Source organism: Diceros bicornis, chromosome 16, assembly GCF_020826845.1.
Source record: "Diceros bicornis minor isolate mBicDic1 chromosome 16, mDicBic1.mat.cur, whole genome shotgun sequence".
Classification (NCBI taxonomy): domain Eukaryota; kingdom Metazoa; phylum Chordata; class Mammalia; order Perissodactyla; family Rhinocerotidae; genus Diceros; species Diceros bicornis.
Window position 1 is genome coordinate 6,917,005 of NC_080755.1, and position 23,780 is coordinate 6,940,784.

Below are 23,780 nucleotides of genomic sequence, written 5' to 3' on the forward strand. Positions count from 1 at the left end.
ATGGGATTCATCAAAAGCAGTTCTAAGCGGGAAATTCATAGAAACAAATGCCTACCTCAAGAAACAAGAAAAGGCTCAAATAAACAACCTAACTTTACACCTCAAGGAACTAGGAAAAAAAAGAACAAACGAAGTCCAAAGTTAGTAGAAGGACAGAAATAGCAAAGATTAGAGCGGAAATAATGAAATACAGACTGAAAAGACAATAAAAAAGATCAACGAAACTAAAACCCAGTTCTTTGAAAAGATAAATAAGCAAACCTTTAGCTAGACTCACCGAGAAAAAATGAGAGAGGACTCAAATAAAGTCAGAACTGAAAAAGGAGATGTTACGACTGATATCACAGAAATGCAAAGGATCCTAAGAGACTACTATGAACAATTATAAACTAACAAATTGGAATAACCTAGAAGAAATGGATAAATTCCTAGAAACATACAACCTGCCAAGGCTAAATCAAGATGAAATAAAAATCTGAACAGATCAATTACTAGAAAGGAGATTGAATCAGTAATCAAAAACCTCCAAACAAACAAAAGTGCAGGACCAGACAGCTTCACTGGTGAACTCTACCAAACAGTGAAAGAAGAATTAATACCAATACTTTCCAAACTCTTCCACAAAAGAGAAAAGAGGGGAAGAAAACTTCCAAATCATTTTAAGAGGCCAGCATTACCCAGATACCAAAACCAGACAAGGATGCCACAAGAAAAGAAAATTAGAGGCTAATATCTTTGATGAATGTAGATGCAAAAATCCTCAACAAAATATTAGCAAATTGAATTTAACAGTACATTAAAAGGATCATACACCACAATCAAGTGGGATTTATTCCAGGGATGCAAGGATGGTTCAACATCCACAAATCAGTCAATGCGCTACACCACTTTAACAGAATGAAGGATAAAAATCATATAATCATCTCAATAGATATAGAAAAAGCATTCGACAAAATGCAACATCCATTTATGATAAAAACTCTCAACAAAGCAGGAATAGGGGGAACGTACATCAACATAATGAAGGCCGTATGTGACAAGCCGACAGCTAACATTGTACTCAACAGTGAAAAGCTGAAAGCTTTTCCTCTAAGATCAGCAACAAGACAAGGATGCCCACTCTCACCACTTTTATTCAACATAGTATTGGAAGTCCCAGCCAGCGCAATTAGGCTCCCAAAAAATAAAAGGCACCCAAATCGAAGAAAAAGAAGTAAAACTGTCACTACTTGCAGATGATATTACATAATATTATATATAGAAAACCTTAAAGACTCCATCAAAAAACTGTTAGAACTAACAAAGGAATTCAGTAAAGTTGCAGGATACAAAATCAATACACAAAAAATCTGTTGCATTTCTATACACTAACCATGAATTATCAGAAACAGAAATTAATAAATCAATCCCATTTATAATGGCATCAAAAAGGATAAAATACCTGGAAATAAATTTAACCAAGGAAGTGAAAGACCTGTATATTGAAAACTACAAGACATTAATGAAAAAAACTGAAGAAGACACAAATGAATGGAAAGATATTCTGTGATCCTGGACTGGAAGAATTAATATTGTTAAAATGTCCATACTACCCAAACAAATATACAGATTCAATGCAATCCCTATGAAAATTCCAATGGCATTTTTCACAGAAATAGAGCAAAAAAGTCCTAAAATTTGTATGGAACCATAAAAGACGCCAAACAGCCAAAGCAATCTTGAGACAGAAGAACAAAGCTGGAGGCATCAAGTTCCCTGATTTCAAACTATATTACAGAGCTATAGTAATTGAAACAGTATGGTATTAGCATAAAAACAGACACAGAAATCAATGGAACAGAATAGAGAGCCCAGAATTTAACCCACACATATATGGTCAATTAATTTACAATAAAGGAGCAAAAAATATACAATGGGGAAAGGACAGTCTCTTCAATAAATGGTGTTGGGAAAATTGGACAGCCAATTACAAAAGAATGAAACTAGACCACTATCTTACACCATACACAAAAATTAACTCAAAATGGATTAAAGACTTGAACATAAGGCCTGAAACCATAAAACTCTAGAAGAAAATACAAGCAGTAAGCTCCTTGACATTGGCGCTGATTTTTAAAATCTGACACCAAAAGCAAAAGCAACAAAAGCAAAAATAAAAAAGTGGAACTACATCAAACTAAAAAGCTTCTGCGCAGCAAAAGAAACCATCAACAAAATAAAAAGGCAAAGCACGAAATGGGAGAAAGTATTTGCATATCATATATCTGATAAGGGGCTAATACTAAAAATACATAAAGAACTCATACAACTCAATAGGAAAAAAACAAATAATCCAATTAAAAAATGGGCAGAAGATCTGAAGACACATTTTTCTAAAAAAGACAGACAGATGGCCAACAGGGACATGAAAAGATGCTCTACATCATTAATCACTAGAGAAATGCAAATCAAAACCACAGTGAGATATCACCTCATACCTGTTACAATGGTCATTATCAAAAAGACTAGAAATAACAAGCGTTGGCAAGGATGTGGAGAAAAGGGAACCCTTATGTGCTGTTGGTGGGAATGCAAAGTGGTACAGCCACTAAGAAAGCAGTATAGGGGCCAGCCCAGTGGCACAGTGGTTAAGTTCTCACGCTCCACTTTGGCGGCCTGGGGTTCGCCGGTTTGGATCCTGGGCGTGGACCTATGCACCACTCATCAAGCCATGCTAAGGCAGTGTCCCACATAGAGCAAGTAGAAGGATGTACAACTATGACATAAAACTATCTACTGGGGCTTTGGGGAGAAAAAAGGAGGAAGATTGGCAATAGATGTTAGCTCAGGGCCAATCTTCCTCAGAAAAAAGAAAACAGCATGGAGGTTGCTCAAAAAATTAAATATATAACTACCATATGACCCAGTAATTTCGCTTCTGGGTATTTATCTGAAGAAAACAAAACATATAACTCAAAAAGATATATGCACCCCATGCTCACTGCAGCATTATTTACAATAACCAAGATATGGAAACAACCTAAGTGTTCATCGATGGATGAATAGATAAAGAAATTGTGCTATGTATGTATGTATGTGTGTACACACACACACACACACACACACACACACACACACACACAGAGGAATATTATTCAGCCATAAAAAAGAATAAAATCTTGCCATTTGCAACAACATGGATGGACCTTGAGGGCATTATGCTAAGTGAAATAAGTCAGACAGACAAAGACACACACTGTATAATCTCTCTTTTGTGTGGAATATAGAAAATAAAATATAAGATTAAAAAACTAAACTCATAGATACAGAGAACAGATTGGTGGTTGCCAGAGGAGGAGAGTGGGAGATGGGAGAAATGGGTGAACTGTTTTGGGGTTTTTTCAGTTTAAATAAATTGAATTATTAAAAAAAGAAGAGCTCAAAATAAAATCCACTTTGAGTGAGTCAGCAGATCTGACAGAAGGATTAGTAACACCAAGAAGTCAAGATAACAGAACAAACTGAAAGAGACTATAACTTTAAAATGTTTAAAGATTTAAAAGAAGAAATAAGAGATGATGAGGAAAGAAGAAGCTCTAAGAAAAAGAACAAGCAAATTTTTAAAACTTCTAGAAATGAAAAGTCAACTCATTGAAATGAAAACTTAGTGAATGAATAAAACAGTAATTCTTTTGTAAAGAAGAGAATTAGTAGAGCCAGCCCCTCGTGGGTAAGCTCAGCATGCTCCACTCTGGCGGCCCACATTCGGTTCCCAGGCGCAGACCTACAACGCTCTATTAGCAGCCATGCTGTACTGGCAGCCCACGTACTAAAAAACAGAGGAAGACTGGCACAAATGTTAGCTCAGGGTTAATCTTCCTCAGCAAAAAAAAAAAAAAAAAAAGGGAAGAATAAGAATTAGTAACTTGGACAAGAAAGGAAGAAATTATCCAAAATGTAGTATAGAGAAATAAAAAGATTTTTAAAAAGAACAGTGAGGTGAGATGGAGGATGGAATAAGAATGGCCAACATAAGAAGGTCCCACAGAAGAGTAACAGGAATTCTAGAAGAAATAGAGAATGGGGAAGAAACACTATTCAAAGTGAGAATTTCACCACTGAATACTATTCAAAGAGTGAGAATTTTCCAGATTTCACGACAGACATAAACACTAAGATTGACAATGAGTGTTGAGTAAAACAAAAATAAATCTATATTCATTTGACTGAAACTACAGAATACCAAACACAAAGAGAAAAGTATAAAAGTAACCAGGAAGTAAAGACAGAGCATCTACAAAAATGAGAATTATCTGACAGCAGAACTCTTGATAGCAAAATAGAGCCAAAGATAATAAAAATATTATCTTCAAAGGGTTAGAATTCTATGCCCAACTAAATATCTCTCAAGACTGAGTATAAAATAAAAGCATTTCACACATCATCATTTACTGAAAAAAAAAAATACTAAAGGATATATTAATAGATCAGTGAGAAGAAAACTGAACTCAGAAGGAAGGAGTAACACTCAAGAAGCAATGTTAACAGACTGGAAATTGTGTAAATGAATCTAAATAAGCATTAACTATTAAATTAGTCAACTTGGGTGGATGATTTCAAAAAGATGAAACAATGATACTAGATAACAATTATATGAAAGACCGGAGTTGACTGCAGTTGAAGCTTTCTAAGATGCATGTATTATTCAGGAGAAGAATAGAGCTAACGATCAGTTTTAGATGTTAACTCAAACATGCATGTTAAATATGTAAGAGTAATCATCAGAATAACAGTAATAGAATATATAACTTTCTAACCAAGAGAGAGAACATGAGAATTAGAAATTCAATCAATCAAAGAGAAATCAACATAGAAAAAGGAAACAAAGAAAAGTCACGGAATATAAAGAACATAAAATACAATGATAGAAATAAATTAAAACACATATATAATATAAATATAAATATAATAATGGAATATAAAACACATAAAATAAATAACCACGATAAAGGTAAATTCGCAAGTTTAAAAAAAACAGATTCTCAGATTTCATTTTTAAAAAGGTAGCTATAGTCCATTCACAACAAAGATACCTAAACCATAATGACATAGAAAAATAGAAACTAAAGGAATCACAGAAAAGCTATACCAGGCAAATACTAACCAAAACAAATTTGGTATAATAAAAGCAGACAGAGTAAACTTGACAGCAAAAAAGCAATACATTAGAATAAAGAGGTCATTATCAAATAATAAAGGGAACAATTCACAAAGAATAGTTCTAAATACGTATGCATTTATATTCAAAATATATAAAGAAAAATGAGACAGATTACAAGTAGAAAAATTAAATACAAAAATTATAATGGGTGATTTTAACATAACTTTATCCTAAATAGATATACTTACCAGACAAAACAAAACTATAAAGGGTACAGAAAATCTGAACAACACAATTTCCAAATTGCAGCAAAATCCACTAATGGACTAGAAATCAAACTTATAACCACCATTAAAAACAGAACAGAATAGAATTGAAAATATCAGAATGTATCCCATATGGCAAAGATAAGCATTATTTTGTGAAATCTTTATGTTTGTATATTGAGTGATGACATAAAATGTACTTCTTGCTGTGGGTTATAGTTAAAGTTTGAAAGTCTTCAACCCAATCAATTTATATTAAAGTCTTCACCCCAAAATTGGAGCACAGACATTCTTCTTAAGCACTCAAGAAATATTTACAAAATCTGACCATTTACTAGGCACAAAAGAAGTTTCAACCAAGGGCCAGCCCAGTGGCATAGTGGTTAAGCTCACGTGCTCTGCTTCAGCGGTCGGTGCTTTGCAGGTTCGGATCCCTGGTGAGGCCTACACACCACTTATCAAGCCATGCTGTGGCAGCGTCCCACATACAAAATAGAGGAAGATGGGCACAGGTGTTAGCTCAAGCCAATCTTCCTCAGCAAAAAAGAGGAGGATTGGCAACAGATGTTAGCTCAGGGCTAATCTTTGTCACCAAAAAAAAAAAAAAGAAAGAAAAAAAAAAGTTATAAATAAAACATATATCTAAAAAAAAAAAGTTTCAACCAAACCCAGAGAATCAATATCATATCCTGAATGGTGATGAAAGATGTCCCACAAGGGCTATCTGACTGCTAGTCGGTTCCTGTGGTTCCATTCAACAGTCCAGGGGTTGGGGTGGGGATGGTATGGGGGGTGGTGAAATAGGTGAAAAGGATCAAAAGATACTGTGGAAATTAATAAACAGAAAACTCATTAAATTGGAGTTGGGAAGCCAAAAGGAAGAGCTCTCATACCCTATGTCCATAGCAGAGCCCAACAGGAAGAAGAAAGACTTCTTCTTGACGAGCAAGAAGCTCAGCCAATGAGAGACTGTCACGACTCAGCCAATGAAAAGCCACTACACCTGGAACTTTTGGTATACCACAGCCCTCCCAACTTCCTCTGCCCTCCATAAAAGAGTTTGTCCCCTCTTGCCCCTGTGGGACTTGCACGTGGCTCGCCATGGTTGCAGATCCCAAACTGCAGTTCTTTGCTAACCTCAAATACACCCATTTTTGCTAGAGAAATAATTGGCTGTCTATTTGTTTAAGGTCAACATTATGGTGGCCCGTACAGGGACCCAGAGAAGACCCCCAATGACTCCAAGGCTGGTGAGCAAACAGGTGTGGTACCCACAACAGAGCCCACTGAGCTCCTTGCTTTTCTCATCCACCCTGGAGTTTGAGAGTAAGTCTTTCTTTTGGATCCGAGCTTCAGCACTCTGCATTTGAGGCTCTCCAGGCTTATGTGAGATCTGTTCTGAGCCTTCGTTCTTTTCTGGTTAAGGCCTTGTTTGTCGCAAGGACTCGGGCAGCACTTTGGCCTGACTCTTTGACTCAGGCCGTTTCTTTGAAGTGCGCTACCTTTTCGTCCAATTCCTTTTGGAACTGGAATGTTCCCATACTTGGAACTAGTTAGCCTTCAGTCCGACTTCTGGACTATTCGTTGGAACCATAGTGGTCCAGCCTTTGGCCTGACTCTGTTGGGAGCAGACTGTCCCCTGGAACTGCGTTGATCAACCTTGGAACTAAACTATTCTTTGGAATTGCATTGTTCTTTGGAACTGCCTTGATTTGACCTCTGGTCTGTCTTAGTGAAATTAGACTGTTCTATTGGGACTGGCTGGTATTAAGCCTGTAGGCTATTAGAGCTGTTCAAGCTGTTTGAGCTGTTTAGGCTGTTTGAGAATTATTCCTTTGCTCTAGAGAAAAACCTCTAAGAAATGAGATCTCAGTATTCTAAATATTTTGAGGGTGCCCCCTCTACAGGGACCCTGGCCACTTTTACGTTTAAAAACCGCGGTAATCCCTCATGCTCATTTCTAACTAAATGGACCGATTTAACCAGAAGTAATTTAGAAAATCAATGGCCATTATGGGGAATTACTGACCTCCCCAAACTTACTTTTCTTAAACCAAATTGGACAACCATAGCCCTGTAATTTCCAAAACTGAATGGAACGCCTATTTTGATTGGTATTTTGAGACTTTCAAATGTTATCAAGAGTCTAAAATGGCCTCTTTGCAAAATAAAATTTTAAGATTAACTGAGGCAAATAAACGATTAAAGAAAGATAAAATGGCTTCCGAAGCTTCATGTTCCTCTCCTCCGGCTCCTCGTGCTCAGGCCCCTTCTTCAGCACCATGTTCCTTGTCCCCTTCCATACCGTCTACCCCTTCTGTATATTCTCAGAGCCCCCATTCTAACTCTCACCTAACTTCCCCTTTTTCCTGAACCTCTCCCCACTCCCTCTTCCTCTGAACCTATCAGAACCTGTGCTTTTAGAATTAAGCCTTCTGAGGATACAAAGGTTAAACCCTTAATTTCTTATCTCCCCGGACTAAAGCTGAACTTCAAGCCACAGTCAAAGATTTTCCCAAAGTAACCAAAGATCCTTACGAATTTGCTGAGGAATTTACTATAGTCATTCAAATGCATCAACCTTGTTCCCCTGACTTATATCAGCTAGTCCATTATGCTCGTCGTCGGTGAAGGCCAGGCCCAGCATTGGATGAAAACTGTTAAGTGGCAAAATCCCATAAGTCCCTAGAATTACAACCAGGAGACCAGCCCGCTGACCTGTTGTATGATCAGGCTCAGGCAATCACTAGACAACTTCATCAGGCAATTTCTAGGGCTTTCCCAAAGCCTGTTGATTGGAACAAAATTCAGGCTTGTGCACAAAAACCTGATGAACCTGTTCATGACTACAATCGACTTCACGTTGTTTTTAAATAAAATTCTGGTCTCCCTCCAGATGTTGATTCCCCCCAGGTAGCTTCTAACTCTATGTTTATTAATGAGCTGACCTGACCTTCCCCTTCTAGGAAGAAGGGCCAGGATGGAAGGGGAAACTATGTCCAGTCCAGATTTAGTTAATCTGGCAAACCTCTGAAACTCTAGACGAGTCACCTAAAAGAAAGACCACTAACATTCTTTTTTTTTTTTTTTTAAAAATACTTGACCCTTTTTTTTTTCTCCAGTGAGGAAGATTGGCCCTGAGCTAACATCTGTGCCAATCTGCCTCTATTTTATATGTGGGACACCGCCACAGCATGACTTGATGAGCAGGGTGTAGGTCCACGCCTGGGATCCAAACCCATGAACTCTGGGCCGCTGAAGCAGAGTGCGTGAACTTAACCACTATGCCACTGGGCTGGCCCAAAGACCACTAAAATTCTTAATCTTCAACTCCAGCAAATGAAAGCCCCTAAACGAACCAATAAACCTCCTAGTTTCTGTTACTATCGCAAAGAGCTAGGACATTGGAAAAGAGATTGTTACAAATTTAAGCACTTCAAGTGCCTTCAGCCTTCTAATCAGCCTTTCCACTGTCCTCCAAATTCCCAACAACGGGGCTCCGAGGAACTACTGGAGCTCTTCCCAATCCTCCCTTTTAATTGGCTTGGAGAAGCATTTATCGAGACTAGCGATGAATCTCCTTTTGTCCTAACTGACACCAGAGCCACCCCCTTGATGCTCAACCCCACTACTATAAAGCAGCCCCTGCTTCGGAGTACTAAAACAGTTCAAATAGTGGGGATTTCTAATAAATCTCAACAGGGTCCTGCTCTGAACCTATTCCCACTTTTGTTTAGGCCCTTTGTGAGACACACACTCTTTTCTCTTTAGTCCCTCCACCCCTATTCAGTTACTAGGCCAAGACTTCTTGGAAAAGTATCTTGCTGGAATTTCTTTCTCCCAAAAAGGGGAAATAATTCTAGAATTAGACAGTAGCCATCCAAACAGCCAACCAGATGAGTTAAATGACCCTTTGACATCTTTTATTTGCTCTATCTCTGACAGTACTAGAGTTGATTCTAGAAATATTGATTCAGCTACCACCCTCCTTATGGGCAAAATCTCCAATTCATATTGATAAAATTCACACCAAGATTCAAATAGATCCCTTGAAATCTCTTGACAGAATTAATCAATATCCTACAAGTAAAGAAGCCCTTCAAGGTATAAAGCCCATAATAGAGGACTACAAGGCTTAAGTCCTCATTGTCCCTTGTACTAGTCCCTGTAATACTCCTATTTTACCTGTGAGAAAACCCAAAGGCTGAGGGTGGAGGTTTGCCCAGGACCTCCAACCAATAAACAACATTGCTATTCCTTGACACCCTGTTGTTCCTAACCCTCATACGCTACTAACATCCATACCCACTGGAAGCAAACTTTTTATGGTAATTGATTTATGCAGTACCCTCTTTAGTATTCCAGTTGATGAAGGTAGTCAATACACTTTTGCCTTCACCTGGGAAGGAAAACAATTCACCTGGACAGTAATGCCTCAGGGTTTTACTGAGAGTCCTTCTTATTTCTCACAAATCCTGAAGGCTGACCTGGATGATATAAAGTTCCCTAAGGAGCGGCTCTACTTTGATCCAATAAGTGGATGATTTGCTTCTTTGCTCTCCCTCCCAAGCCTCCTCACAGGAAGTCAGCATCCACTTGCTAAAGCTTTTAGCCTAAAGGGACATAAGGTGACCAAGGAGAAACTGCAGTTTGCCCAAACTCAGATTTGATATTTAGGGCATCTTATATCAGAACAAGGGCTACACCTAGATCCAGTTAGGCTTCATGGTGTTCTAAGTTTCCCAAAACCCAAAACTAAGCGCCAAATGTAAGGTTTTCTTCGGCTAGTTGGCTATTGCCTAAATTGGATTCCCAATTTCTCTCTTAACGGCCAAACCTTTGTATGTTTTAATAAAGAACAACAACCCCAATCCAATTTTATGGGAATAACTGGACAACAGCCTTTAAGGCCTTAAAGGAGAGTTTGATGAACCCACCTGCCCTTGGACAACCCAATTATCAGATTCTCCTTTTCCTATTTGTATATGAAAGGTAAGGGAATGCCCTTGGGTTACTTCCCCAAAATCAGGGGGACTACCATTGACCCACAGGGTATTATAGCAAGCAACTGGATGCTGTGGCACAGGGATACCCCCTTGCCTTAGAGCCATTATTGCCAGTGCCCTTTTGGTTAAGGCGACTGAGAAAATTGCTGTGGGATCCCCTTTACCCATTTTTGTACCTCATGTAGTAGAAGCCCTCCTGAATTCTCATCACACCCAACATATTTCAGCCAGCCACCTCCTTTGAAATCCTTTTGTTAACTGCTCCTCACAGTAATAACCTGAACTCTGCTACTCTTCTCCCCTCCACTACTGACAAAGTCCCTCATGACTCCTTAATACTGAGAGATCACTTCCTAACTCCTCCTGATGATCTGCAGGAAACTCCTTTGGGTAACGCCCATTTCTCATGGTTCACAGATGGTTCTTATTTAAAAGGTGACAATGGCAAATATTGTGCTGGATATGCTATTGCAACTCCTTTTGATATTGCTGAGGCAGCACCTTTACCTATGGCTACTTCAGCCCAACAGGCTGAATTATATGCTCTTACACAGGCTTGTACTTTAGCCAAGGGCAAAACTGCCAACACTGATACTGATAGTAGACGTGGTTTTGAAGTAGCTCATGATTTTGGAATGTTGCAGAAGCAACATGGCTTCTTTACTTGCAAGGGAAATAAAATTAAAAATGGTCCCAATGTCCAGGAATTATTAGATGCTATACTTTTACCTGCTGCTTTAGCTATTACTAAGACCCCAGGACATTCTAAACTTTACTCTCTGGAAACTAAAGGAAATCACCTTGCTGACATTTCCACAAGGAATGCAGCCCTTCAAGGAACCAACAACAGCCAAACCTCTGCATGGTCCAAGGGATACTTCCCCAGATAACTTAGAAAAACTAGCTAGAGAAGCCCAACAACTTGCCTCAATAAAGGAAAAACAGTTTGGAAATTCAATAATTATTGGTTTTATAAAAAAGAGAAGGCTCTGGTTTGGACCAAATAACAACCCAGTCCTACTGGAGACTCTAACATTCCCAATCCTAACCACTGTACATGCATTAAACCATTGGTCTCCTGACAAAATGATAGCATTCATGAGTTAATACTGGTGGGGAAATATCAACAAAGCCACAAAAAGTGCCTACTTCACTTGTCCCATTTGTCTAAAATTCAGGGAAGCCTGTTCACACCGTTCCCAGACATTTTAAACTGCCTAATGGATCACCTGAGGTTTGGCAAATGGATTTCATACAACTTCCCCCATCAAATAGACATAAATATGTTTTAGTCATGGTTTGTATGTTTTCTCACTGTACTGAAGCGTTTCCTTGCAGACAGGCTACTGCCTCTTCTGTGGCTAAAGTCCATTCGGAAAGGATTATCCCTACCTGGGAACTCCTCTCAAGCTTCATAGTGAACGAGGAACCTATTTTACTGGTCAGATACTTTGACGAGTCTGCACTGTTTGGCCAATTTTACACCACTTTCACTGTGCTTACCACCCTCAATCCTCTGGTTTAGTCAAATGCACTAACGGCATTATTAACACTCAATTGGCAAAATTTATAGAGACCCTCCAAATACTTTGGCCAAAAGCATTGCCATCGGTCCTTCTAAGTCTCAGATCCACTCCCTTTGGAACTCATAAACTCTCACCCTTTGAAATATTCAGAGGATGCCCAATGCACTTGGCTCCTGCTCTTTTGACACATAGTTTATTAAAAAAAACTAATATTCCAAAGGCCTAATTGTTTCTATTAAAAATAACCATGTTTTGTAGAGCAATCTTTTCACAGTGCACTCTAGGGAGACGAAGATGTTAAGCATCATACTTTGCAATCTTGAGATTTCATCTATTGGAAAAGACACTTCCAGAAGGACTTTCTTCAACTTCGCTGGAAAGGCCCCATCAGGTGCTGCTAACTGACCCTGGTGCCGCAAAACTCCAGGAAATAGACTCTTGGAGTTTTGAAAGTTAAGATTTGAAAGTAAAGATTTCCCGGAATTGAAGCAGACGACATCTGATGAGACAGCTTTCCCAAGACGTCCAGACCACGCCTTGGAAGTTGATCTGCCAAACTTCTGATGATGACATAATGCTTCGGATAATCTCCAATGCTTATGATCTTGATAACGTATGGACTTTAGAAAAGAAAAATGCCTGAGAGTTCTCCCTCCTGCCCCTCCTTGTTATTCAAATGTGGCCTCAGTAGGTTTACAGTCTGTGCCCTTTCCCTCCTACCTGGGACATGACACCCAGGAAAGGTCCTTCCTGGCATCAAGAGATAAAAGGTGATGAAACCAGAAAAACCTGATGCTTGATCAGCAATGCTTTCAGAGAAAGATCTCGATCAAAACAGGAAATTGTCAAACTAATAAACAGCAACCTCTTTAAATTGGAATCGGGAAGCCAAAATGGAGAGCCCTGACACCCCATGTCCATAGCAGAGCCCAACAGGAAGAAGAAAGACTTTCTCTTTTTGATGAGGAAGAAGCTCAGCCAATGAGAGACTGTCACAACTCAGTCAATGAAAAGCCACTACAACTCAAACTCTGGGTTTACAATAGCCCTCCCAACTTCCTCTTTCCCTCTATAAAAGAGTTTTTTCTCCCTTGCTGCTAGGGGACTTGCATATGGCTTGCCATGGTTGCAAACCCAAAATTGCAGTTCTTTGCTGATCCTGAATAAACCTGCTTTTGCTGGAGAAATAACTAGCTGTCTATTTGTTTAAGGTCAACAGTACAAACTTTCAATTATAAAATACATAAGTCGGGGCCGGCCCCATGGCGTAGTGGTTAAGTCTGGCATGCCCCACCTCGGCAGCCCAGCTTCATGGGTTCAGATCCTGGGTGCAGACCTACACCACTTGTCAACCATGCTGAGGTGGCAACCCAAATACGAAATAGAAAAAGACTGGCACAGATGTTAGCTCAGGGCAAATCTTCCTCACCAAATAAATAAATAAATAAATAAGTCATGGGAAATAATGTACAGCATAATGATATAGTTAACAATACTGTATTACATATTTGAAAGTTGCTAAAAGAATAGATCTTAAAAGTTCTCATCAAAAGAAAAAGAATTTTTGTAACTATGTACAGTGACGAACGTTAACCAGACTTACTGTGGTGATCATTTTGCAATATATACACATATTAAATCATTATGTCATGCACCTGAAATTAACATAATGTTATATGTCAACTATACCTCAATAAGAAAAGAAAAGACAATCCGAGTTCCCTGGAGTACTTTAGAATATGTCTCTGTTCCTTGCAAGTGCCAACTAACTTGGCAAGTTATTATTTGTGTCTAGCATATAATAAGTACTCAAAAAATTTTTGGTAGAATGAAATACTATTGAGTGGAAACACTTGGGCAATCTTCAAGAAGTTGAAACTAAGCTAAGGTTAACCATTTTCAACCTTTTGAGATATTCTACCATAGAGACAATTGAGTGTTAAAGGAAATATACTCCCCCCAAAAAGGAAAAAAATTCTGAGTTTGCACAAGTGAAGGGGTATATGGGAGATTGGGTGCATGGACCATGGCGTGAACAGGCACAGGAAGCAAGCAAGCAAGCTGGCTAACCAGAAGGGGCAGTTCCAGTGGGTTAATTATTGCCAGCCCTCTTCAGTCGTCTCATCTGTCAATGCAGAAAGTGACTTTGCTAAGACACACCTTTATTAGTTCAAACAGGACCAGAAGGCATAGTCTCTTCTCATCCTGCTCAACTGCATTTCATGTCACACCAGGGTTTACTGCCATGGGGTGGGAAACCCAGCTGGGAAACAGGGATGGGCCAGGCAGGAAAGGTTCTTTGCGTCATGCTGAAGAGTTAGACAACTGGGAACCCAAGCAAGTTTGTTTAAGTGGAGAGTAACACGGTCAGATTTTGGGGATGTAGAAGACAATCCCGAAAAGGGAGAGACTAGAAGTGGTGCATGCCTTCAATGTAGTGATGGCATAGTATCAGCCTTCAAATCTTCATTCGAGAGGAGACTGGTGAAAGGATGGATAGAATAGAGAAAGTAAACATCCATAATTGAGGTTAAATTAACCATTTTTAAAGTGTACAATTAGGTGGCATTTAGTACATTCACACTGGACTTGTGAAGTGTACCTGCACAACCATCACCTCTATCTAGTTACAAAGCATTTTCATCACCCCAAAGGAAACCCCCTGCCCATTAAGCAGTTGGTCTCCCTTCTACCCAGCCCCTGGAAACCACTAATCTGTTTTCTGTCTCTATGGATTGACCTATCCTGAATATTTCCTATAAATGGAGTCATATAATATGTCTGGCTTCTTTCTACTTGGTATATTTTCAAAGTTCCTCCAATGCTGCAGCATCTACCAGTGAGAAAGAAAATTCTAAGACTGCAAAAGCAGAACAGCAGAACCTAAAGCACAGAGCAGGCAACTGAGGGTGGGGAGCAAGAGAGGTAAGGGTAATGGCCATCACTTAAGCCTCAGGACTGAAGAGGACAGTGGCACCATTAACACAGATGGGAAAGACAGAAGAAAGTGTGGGTGGAGACAAGGGTGATGAGTCTGTTTCTGGACACACTGAGTGTGAAGTGCTAGGAGAAATCCATCTTGGAGAAGTCCACCAGGCAGCTGAAAACACAGTCTGCAGCTTAAGAGAGAAGCCCAGCAGCGGCCACAGGGCTGCAGAGATGCGCTGATTTACCCTCCTCTGAGGCCGAGGGGTACATACACGTCCGCAACTCCTCCTGTCATCTGAGGATACGCACAACGAACGCACCAAATGTCCTTGCCTTTTTCAGAATGTGACACGTCCATTTACAAAACTTCAGAGGTGAACGATAATGAGCAAGGCTCAGGATAGAGAAAATATCATCTTCACCCTAAAGCAAAACTTGGCGCATTTTGTTCTGGCTTTGGTAAGAAGAACCCATTCACGGAGACCGCAGCTGGCATTTTCCAATAAATATCTCCTCCACCACCTTTGAACCTTGTATCGCTTCCTATCATTCTCTGCTTCCAGCACAGTCTATCAGCGTCTCACCCTCCTCAGACTCCTGACAGTTTCAAGATTCACCTAGAAGTTTGGTGTAAATATGCAGCCCCACCAGTCTGACTGCAACTCTGGAGGTAACTCAGTTGTATCCCAACTGAGCAATCCCTTTCTGAGTAATTCTAAGCCACAAAGGAAGGGAGGGGCTGAGCCCTCCACCTCCCTCCTCACATCCAGCCTGAGCCAACATCACAGCTCTCTGAGGATCCCCGCCTCCCACTTGCCCAGCTCTGTTGTTAAGAGCAACAGTGACCACTGCTTTCCCCAAAGAGCTAGTCATGACCTGACACAAAGGTCTACACAAATCCATTTACATGTGTGCAAAAGAACCTTTGCTTGCTTAAAATAGATTTACTTATGTTTATACATAATTTATATATTTATACATAAACATGCACACATATAAAATTTATAAGATACACTTCTAAGTTGTTTTCTATAGCCCCAAGGTCAGGCTCAAACTGGAAATTTTAAGAAAAGAAACCATTATGGCACACCTTCTAGCAAACTTAGACCAAAGGAAAAAGAGAGAAGTAAATTACCAGGACCTGTAAGTGTAGAGGGAAGGGATCCACAATCATAGGAGAGATTCCTCCAGTCCTGGTGGTAAGCAGGTTTGTAAGTTAAGGGACAAGGTCCCATGAAGAAAGAAGGTTCTCAGAATCTACCTCTTCCTCTGTGGAGCTCACTGAGTCCCCCAGGCAAGCTGTAGTCAACACAGCTCCACATTCTCACCCTGCATCCCCCCGTCACCCAGCGAGTCCCTGACAATGCCTATGTGCCGGCACTGTTCTAGGCACAGGGACCCCACAGTGAACCAGAGAGACAAAACCCCCATCCCATGGAGCTTGAGTTCTAGAGAGACATGAGTGAAGGGGGGACTGTGGAAAGACAAAGAAATAAGACACACAGCATTTTCAGATAAGTGGTGACAATATACACATAATTTACCAAAATCCACGTGTCAGATTGGGATGGCCAGGGTGGAGACAGGAACAACTTTAATGTGTAAGTATTGAGGGGACATGGCTAAGGTGAGATGTCAGCAGAGACCTGGCGATGAGGGAGTGAGCCACGGCAGTGTGGGGGTGTGGAAAAAGTACGCTTCAGGGGGAGGGCAAGCTCTAGCAACGGCAGGGAGGCCAGCATGGTTGTGAGGAGAGGGAGCGGGGGAGGAACCAGAGAGGCTACAGCACTGGCTCCTTTGCTGTAATTTACTTGTCTTGCTATCAGTGTGCCAAGTGGATCTGTAAACACCTTGAGGGCAGGGCCTGTGCTGCCATATTCCCATCTGCACCCCCAGGGCCTAGTCCAGTGCCTGAATTAAGTGTGGGCGGATGGACGAGGAATGACTGAGTGAATCAAGAAACTTATGTGGAGGAAAAATGAACTGCCAAGTGAGGCTTTTAGCAGGTAATATGCTGGCTTTAGCCATCATCTTAAAGCTTTAACCAACAGTCTTTAACTTCATCAATATGCAGGATATTTTCCAAGAAAATACTCAGTTTTAATCTTATAATGGAAGTCAACAACAAAACAGGATTTGCATTGCTGTATGCAAATGAAAAAATATATATACATATATATACATACATACATTCATTTTCTAGACCACTTTGCTAGGACACGTTCACTCCCTAAAAATAAAAAAAATCTGCATTTAAATCATATTGGCTGAACAACAGACATAGGTAGCACACACACATTATCTGTTCACGTAGCTTTAACAGACAACCATAACATATTTTCCAGCTCATTGGAAGAGCAGACTCTTGAGAAAAAAGATACTGCTTAACTTCGTATACTAGTATTAATATACCCACTTGGACACATAAAAGGAATTAATGGCCAGTCATCTGAACGGAAATTATAAAAAACAGCTTTAGACCAGGGTCCAACAAGCCTTTTCTGTACAGGGCCAGAGAGCATATACTTCAGGCTTTGCAAGCAACATACAGTCTGTCACATAGTTTTCTTTGCTTTTTTAGGTTCATTTTGTGCGGTTGGGTTTTTTCCTTGATTTTTTTTTTTTTAACAATGCTATAAAAAAATGTAAAAACCATTCTTAGTTCCCAGGCCATACAAACAGGCCTAGTTTGCCCATCCCTGATGTAGACCACAATAAGAATGGGACGCTTGGAGTCCCAAGTTCCTAACAATTAAACCCAAGGGGGAATCCCCGTACGTGTCTGGATTACCTCTTTCAGTCTCTCCAGCTCATTTTGGAGGGCCTGTTTGGATATTTCCACTTCGATCATCTGCTGTCGGAGAACTTCATTTTCATCCTCAGCTTTAGCACGCTTTTCCTCCACAGTTTCAAGTTCATGGTGCAATCTGACAGATACGTCTTTGGCTACCTGCATTGACCCGCAGAGATAGTCATCAGGATGTGAAGCTTTCTGTGTGCTAAGGGTACACTCGAACAACTTCAGAGGCAGAATCATTAAGTAACATGGTATTACAACAAAGAGCAAAGACCCTGGCAAGATTAAGCAAACTTATTTTTAAAGGAGGAGGGTATTAGTTCAAAACATGAAAATCCACATTATGAGAAAGAATACGACTTTTATCTGGATTAAAGGGCCACTTTGGATAGCCCCATCTCCTTACAGAATATCACCAAGAACGCCAATTCTGCCCAAGCACACACATTTTCAATGGTAAATTACAAATAATAATAATAGTAAACAGATAAACATTTCTGTTTCCTAAGGTAATATTAAATCTACCTGCTAAAAAGCAAATAAAATAATTCTGTATGCAGTAGATGTTTAATAATCTATTGTGGTAAAATATTTGAATGTTTACAGCAGTTAAACATTTTCACTTTTTAAAAGGAAATGATGAAAGAGATTTTGCAAGAGAAATATAAATCACCTTTATATCACATTGAATGACACTTTGTTAATGGTTTATAAATTTGGTAGAATTACAAAGATTCTTTTCCTGTTATCACAATGAAAGGCCAAATGAGATTTCCTAAGTACTCCCATAATAAGAAGCACATTATACATAATGCATGTCTAGATAAATGATTTGATAATTGGGGCATGAGAGAACCTATGCTGCCCATGGAGAGAGTGAATGGTATAAAGTCTGGGGTTCTTCACCTCATTCTCATTTCTGCCAATGGTTCTGAAATACACTTTAGACAATTAGTTATGATCCTAGTTCTCCTTCAGTTAAATCTCCGCTGCACAAGTCTCACTTGGGTTATGGTAATTGAGGTTTTCTGCATCTTAGAAACTTACGTAAGAATAAAAATGTTAAGTGATTACGGTCAACCTTTCAGAGTGGTCTTTGACTATAACTGAATTGATAATCAATAGATTTTTTTTTTCAGATCTTTAGAAGGAGTTTCTCTACAATTTCTACACAACTGTCAGACCAATTGGTAGCTATTATTTCTTTTTTTATTGTAGATTCATTACTATGATTTCTTTTCTTTTCTTTCTTTTTATAGATTTTAAGATTCCAGTTCATATCACATTTAAATCTTGGGCCGTCAAAGCCATATGAGTACACACACCCTATAAGCCATAAAGTGAAAGAAGAATGTTTATGCAGCAATCCGCTGAGAGAGACAGAAACACTAAGAGAACATGAAGACCACGGGTAGGTGGGGTCTGCCGGCTGCATTTTCAGGTCTGGGATCCCACCCACAGCAGCCCCTTCCGGGAATGCGCATTCCATCAAGGCGCTCACTCACCTTTAAGTCCTGCTCCAGACTCCGGATCAGCTCACCATCCACTTGACCAGTCTCAGCCACTTTCAGGCTTTTCTGCTCGGCTTTCCTGAGGCGGTACTGCAGGATTCGGCAGTTTTTATTAGCACGGTCCAGTTCTCGCCGAAGCTCCTGCAGCTGGTAAACATCTTCCTCTAAGTAACTGTCTCTCATCTCTTCCATTTCAGCACGGAGTTCATCCAACTCATCCTACCCAAGCCAGACAGAGTAGATTTATAAGCCAAGTCCATCAAAAAAGGGCGGTGTCTCCTCTCCACCCCTGCTCCGCAATACTAAATATTCACTACCTGCACACCTACCCACCGGCCTATGGCCACACCTGTGTGACATGGCACAGGGACCTCTGGAAATTCTCCCATGAGACAATATCACCAGATATCTGTTCAAATCTTATAGATCCAGAAACTAGAAACCAGCATCAATTATTCATTGCCACCTCTCAGCATTTATTCCACTCCCAATATTTCCCGACATAATCATAACCATAAATGAAATAACTGCAGATAATTAAACCTTTAGATTCAAACCAAGCACTTACCTGAACTTATATCTCTAAGACACAATCTAGATATGAAGATGAGTCAGACAGACCCTGCCTTCAAAGAACGGAAACTTTAGTGGGATTTAACTAGGAACTGCCCTGGAATTACACCTGCAAATGTCCCTAAAACTCTGTTCCACAATACAAATCTCAGCATTGACTACGTGACTCACAATTCTAAAGATAAAACCTTCTGCATTATTTCAAACACACATGGGTTTGTTTTTTTCCATTGACCTATCCTTTATTTCTCATCTCCATTCTACTCTGGCGCCAACATGAAAACATTGGACAGTTGTTCCTGGCTCCCCTCCTTCCTCCCATTTCACAGCCAGTCCAGTGCTGTCAGCTCAACATCCAAACACCCTCGGGGGTTCTCCTCCCAGCAGCTCCATGTCACTGCGCTAGTCCCTGCCTCTGTCCCTCTCAAGGGAGTAGCTGCATACACAGGCAAGGCCATCACATGCGGCTCCCTACTTCCCCTCCAGCTTCTCCTCCTTCACAGCCCCTTCTCCACCCAGAGAGTTCTGTTTTTAATATGTAACTCAGACCACCTCCCCCTACTCAAACCCGTCAGGGGCTTCCCATCAAACTGAGAAAATTCTTTAAAGTCCTTCCCAGGGCCTCTCGGCTGCCAGCTCCCTCCCTGCCACACTGCTGGTCCCACAGGGTCTAGGACTGCTCCCAGACTTTCACGTGTTATGCCCTCTGCTTAAAACGGTCCTCCTCGCCCTTTGCTGAGCTCATTGTCACAAAATTGGAAGGAATACAATGCCTTCTCTGACCACCCTTCCCCCCAACCCCATTGTCTCTAGCCACCCCCTTGCTCTATTTTCTTCCCATCTCTTTTTATTTGTTTCTTCCTCTTCATCGTCTGTCGCCCACACTGACAGGTAGGCTCCACATGGGGAGACACCTTGAGTGTCTGCTCCTCCTTGCGTTCACGGCACCCAGAGCAGTGCGAGCCACACAGTAGGTCCTCAATAAATACTTGTGGAATGAATACACATGAACATCGGTCAACACCTAGAAGGACCAACTCATAAAGACAACCAAAATAGGACATAACTGCACCTCTGCTTTGTTCCAGTCTTGTTACCTCATCATGAAAAATTCTCCCCAAACCCACAGACTGCAGTATATGAGATATAAATTCTACTGAAGTCTTATAAGAGATCTTAAAGAGGAGCAATGTGGAAGGAGGAGATTAAAGAAAGCATTCAGGAATTTTCTGATTAATTTGATAATTGATGGTTTAAAAGCCTTCAGTCTAGGATACCCTCAATCATTCCCATGTATTTTGTTCAATTAATATTGAGGCTCAAAAAAAAACTCTCCCAAACTTCACCCTAAGTGGTCAGCTCTCGTACTGCTATTTAGTTTGTTCCTGGATTCTCGCCACTCTTGCTAATCTTGCAAGATTTAATTCTTAAAACTGGGGATTTACTTAGAATAAACAAGAGTTTCCCAACATCAGAGCCTCAGGTAGACAAAAAATTGAACAGAAAGAAATCTCCTGAAGAGTATTTTGTCCTGGATAAGATTAAGTACAACAAGTGTTTAACAAATAAACTGGGAATCCTTATGGAAAAATGCAGATTGGCACAAACAGGCTAAAGACAGCCTCACCAGCCTCACCTGTATGCACTGGTCTACTGGAAAGAGCACAGGTGTGGCATCTCATTCCCCCAAGCCCCAGCCTGTAGATTCTCCCCACTCTGTCCACACTACTATAATCAAGGGAATGGCCTACTCAATTGACCATAACTCCAAACAGATTCAATGGACTACCAAAGAGAATGGAAACCTTTACCAACTTCCTAGTGGTCAAATGAATAAAATGTTTGTCTTCTTGGCTTCTAAGTGTTCTTACAGAATTTCTGTACCAGTGACGACAACCTCATTAAAAATATAAGAGGTTTTAATGTGTCTTAAGAAAGGTAAATCTTAATTGAAAATGTTGGGAAGTATACGCAAATTTCATTTCTCTTGTTTTTCCCTTCACAACATCTCTTCCTATAAATCTCGTTCCTGGCAGGAACATTTGCTGGGACTGGAAGTTACTGGACCAAGCACAGAAGCTGGTCAGTTGAACACACATGAACAGAATGGACAGGCGGGGTTTTTCAGGGGACTGGAGAACACAGCTATTGCACAAAGGTCCTTGCCAACCGCCAGCAAAGAAGAGGTTGTTGCTGATGCGATCCCCAAACTGAGGCTTTGGTGACGCCACGTAGGAGCCGTGCCCCCGACCCAACCCATGCTGGAGGAGACCAAGGGCAGACCACAAGCTTTAAAATGGGCCTCGTGGATGTTAGTCTTCTGACGAAGAGTAGAGTTAGTCCTGAATCTCCAAAATCAAGGTCAAGTTTCACTCAGGTCCCATCCATTAATCTGATGGATCTGACTTGGAGAAAGAGCCTAATCTCCACGCTTGTGTCTGATTACAGTTTAAAAGGCAACGGTTGCATTCGCCTGGTGGCGTAGTGGTTAAGTTCTCGCCCTCCACTTTGGCGGCCTGGGGTTCGTGGGTTTGGATCCCTGGCGCAGACCTACACACCACTCATCAAGCCATGCTGTGGCGGCATCCCATATACAAAATAGAGGAAGACTGGCACAGATGTTGGTGCAGGGACAATCTGCCTCACCAAAAAAAAAAAAGGCAATGGTTTCATTGGGTAACTAATAAAAAACAGTTCAATACAGGCAATAATCACTGTATGTATACATATACATACAAATATACAGTGACTTTGACCATTCTGTTCCTGGAAGGAATTTTTTGTGATTGCTTTTCCTTCTAGAAAGCTTATCATAAAAGCCAAAATCATTAATGCCTGAAATTACCTGTTACTCAAACAAAAATTTTTTAAATGTGATATAGCCATAAGAAGATAGAAGATACCACTTTCAGGCATAAAAATGTTCTCTAGTATTCAGACTTTGTAACAAGAGAGCCCTCATCGACCCTAATGTTAAATGCTGGATATGTTATATGATGTGTAAACCACCACTGCAGGCTAAAAAAATTGTTGAAGGGCTAGATGAACCCACACCTCCAAATCATTGAGTAGGCCAGATGTAAACAGCTAATATTTTTTGGCATAAATAAACACCAACATTAGTTACTCTGAAAAGAAAATTAGGGAGAGACCATAATCGCATATATTTGAATCACTGCTTTTATAACTCATATTTTATCTAAATTTGTAGAACAGAAGATTTCCTTTATTAAGCACTTTACCTTCATTACTAACCCTATAATAACCCTGCCAGGAACATATTAGCCTCATTTTACAGACAAGGAAACCAAACCCATGCGGGTTAACGTGTCCCAAGTCCCATCGCTAATAAATGGAAGCTAGACTGCAAACCCAGGCTGTCTGGTTCCAAACTCACACTCTTTCCAGCAAATACCAGAAATTATTTGCAACAACCAGGACACATGAAACAACAACAGGCCTTAAATTGTACTTTTAAAAGCCCAACATCAGTGTAAGATAATAAAACAGGCTAACATTTAGAGCTTGACATTGCCAATGTACAAGTACATCCATTATTGCAACTGGTCCTCAGAAAAACACTGCAATGTGCAGCAAAGCTATATTAATACCCTCATTTTAAAATGAGGAAATTGAGATTCCGAAATTTTAAATGGCTTTCCAACACTAGTCTGTTGTGGAGATGGGAGGAGGCCAGTGTTTCAACTCTTTTCATAGAGCCTTGAAAAAAGCAATTTTCAGGTTCAGTGAAAAGAAGTTACAAGAAAAGCAAATTATAAACCATGTGAGCTGGCAGCAGACGTTTGAAAAGCAAAAACTGTGATTATTCAGATCAGGGTCATGATGAATAGTGTTTTCAAACTAACATAATAATTTTCTGACAGCATGCTCTAATTTAGAAAACATTATATTAAAGAACCTTAAAGATGTCTGCCATTTAAATGTTTAAGACCAAATCAAGCAGAACACATTATGTTTCTGGCAGATATAATTTAAACATAGTAAGTAAAAGTGAAAAATTCCTGTTGTTTTT

At 40.1% G+C, this 23,780-nt stretch overlaps 1 protein-coding gene across 9 annotated transcripts in view; it reads right to left on the minus strand.

Annotated features, from left to right (window-relative positions):
• Positions 1 to 23,780, minus strand: part of MTCL1 (microtubule crosslinking factor 1) — a 133,747-nt gene that overhangs the window by 103,544 nt on the left and 6,423 nt on the right. For all 9 annotated transcript variants that reach the window (XM_058556692.1, XM_058556691.1, XM_058556696.1 and 6 more), the window contains exons 2-3: positions 19,169 to 19,393; positions 17,658 to 17,816 (exon numbers count right to left, since the gene is read on the minus strand). In XM_058556692.1, coding sequence (XP_058412675.1) covers positions 17,658 to 17,816; positions 19,169 to 19,393 — 384 coding nt within the window. The remainder of the gene's footprint in view (positions 1 to 17,657; positions 17,817 to 19,168; positions 19,394 to 23,780) is intronic.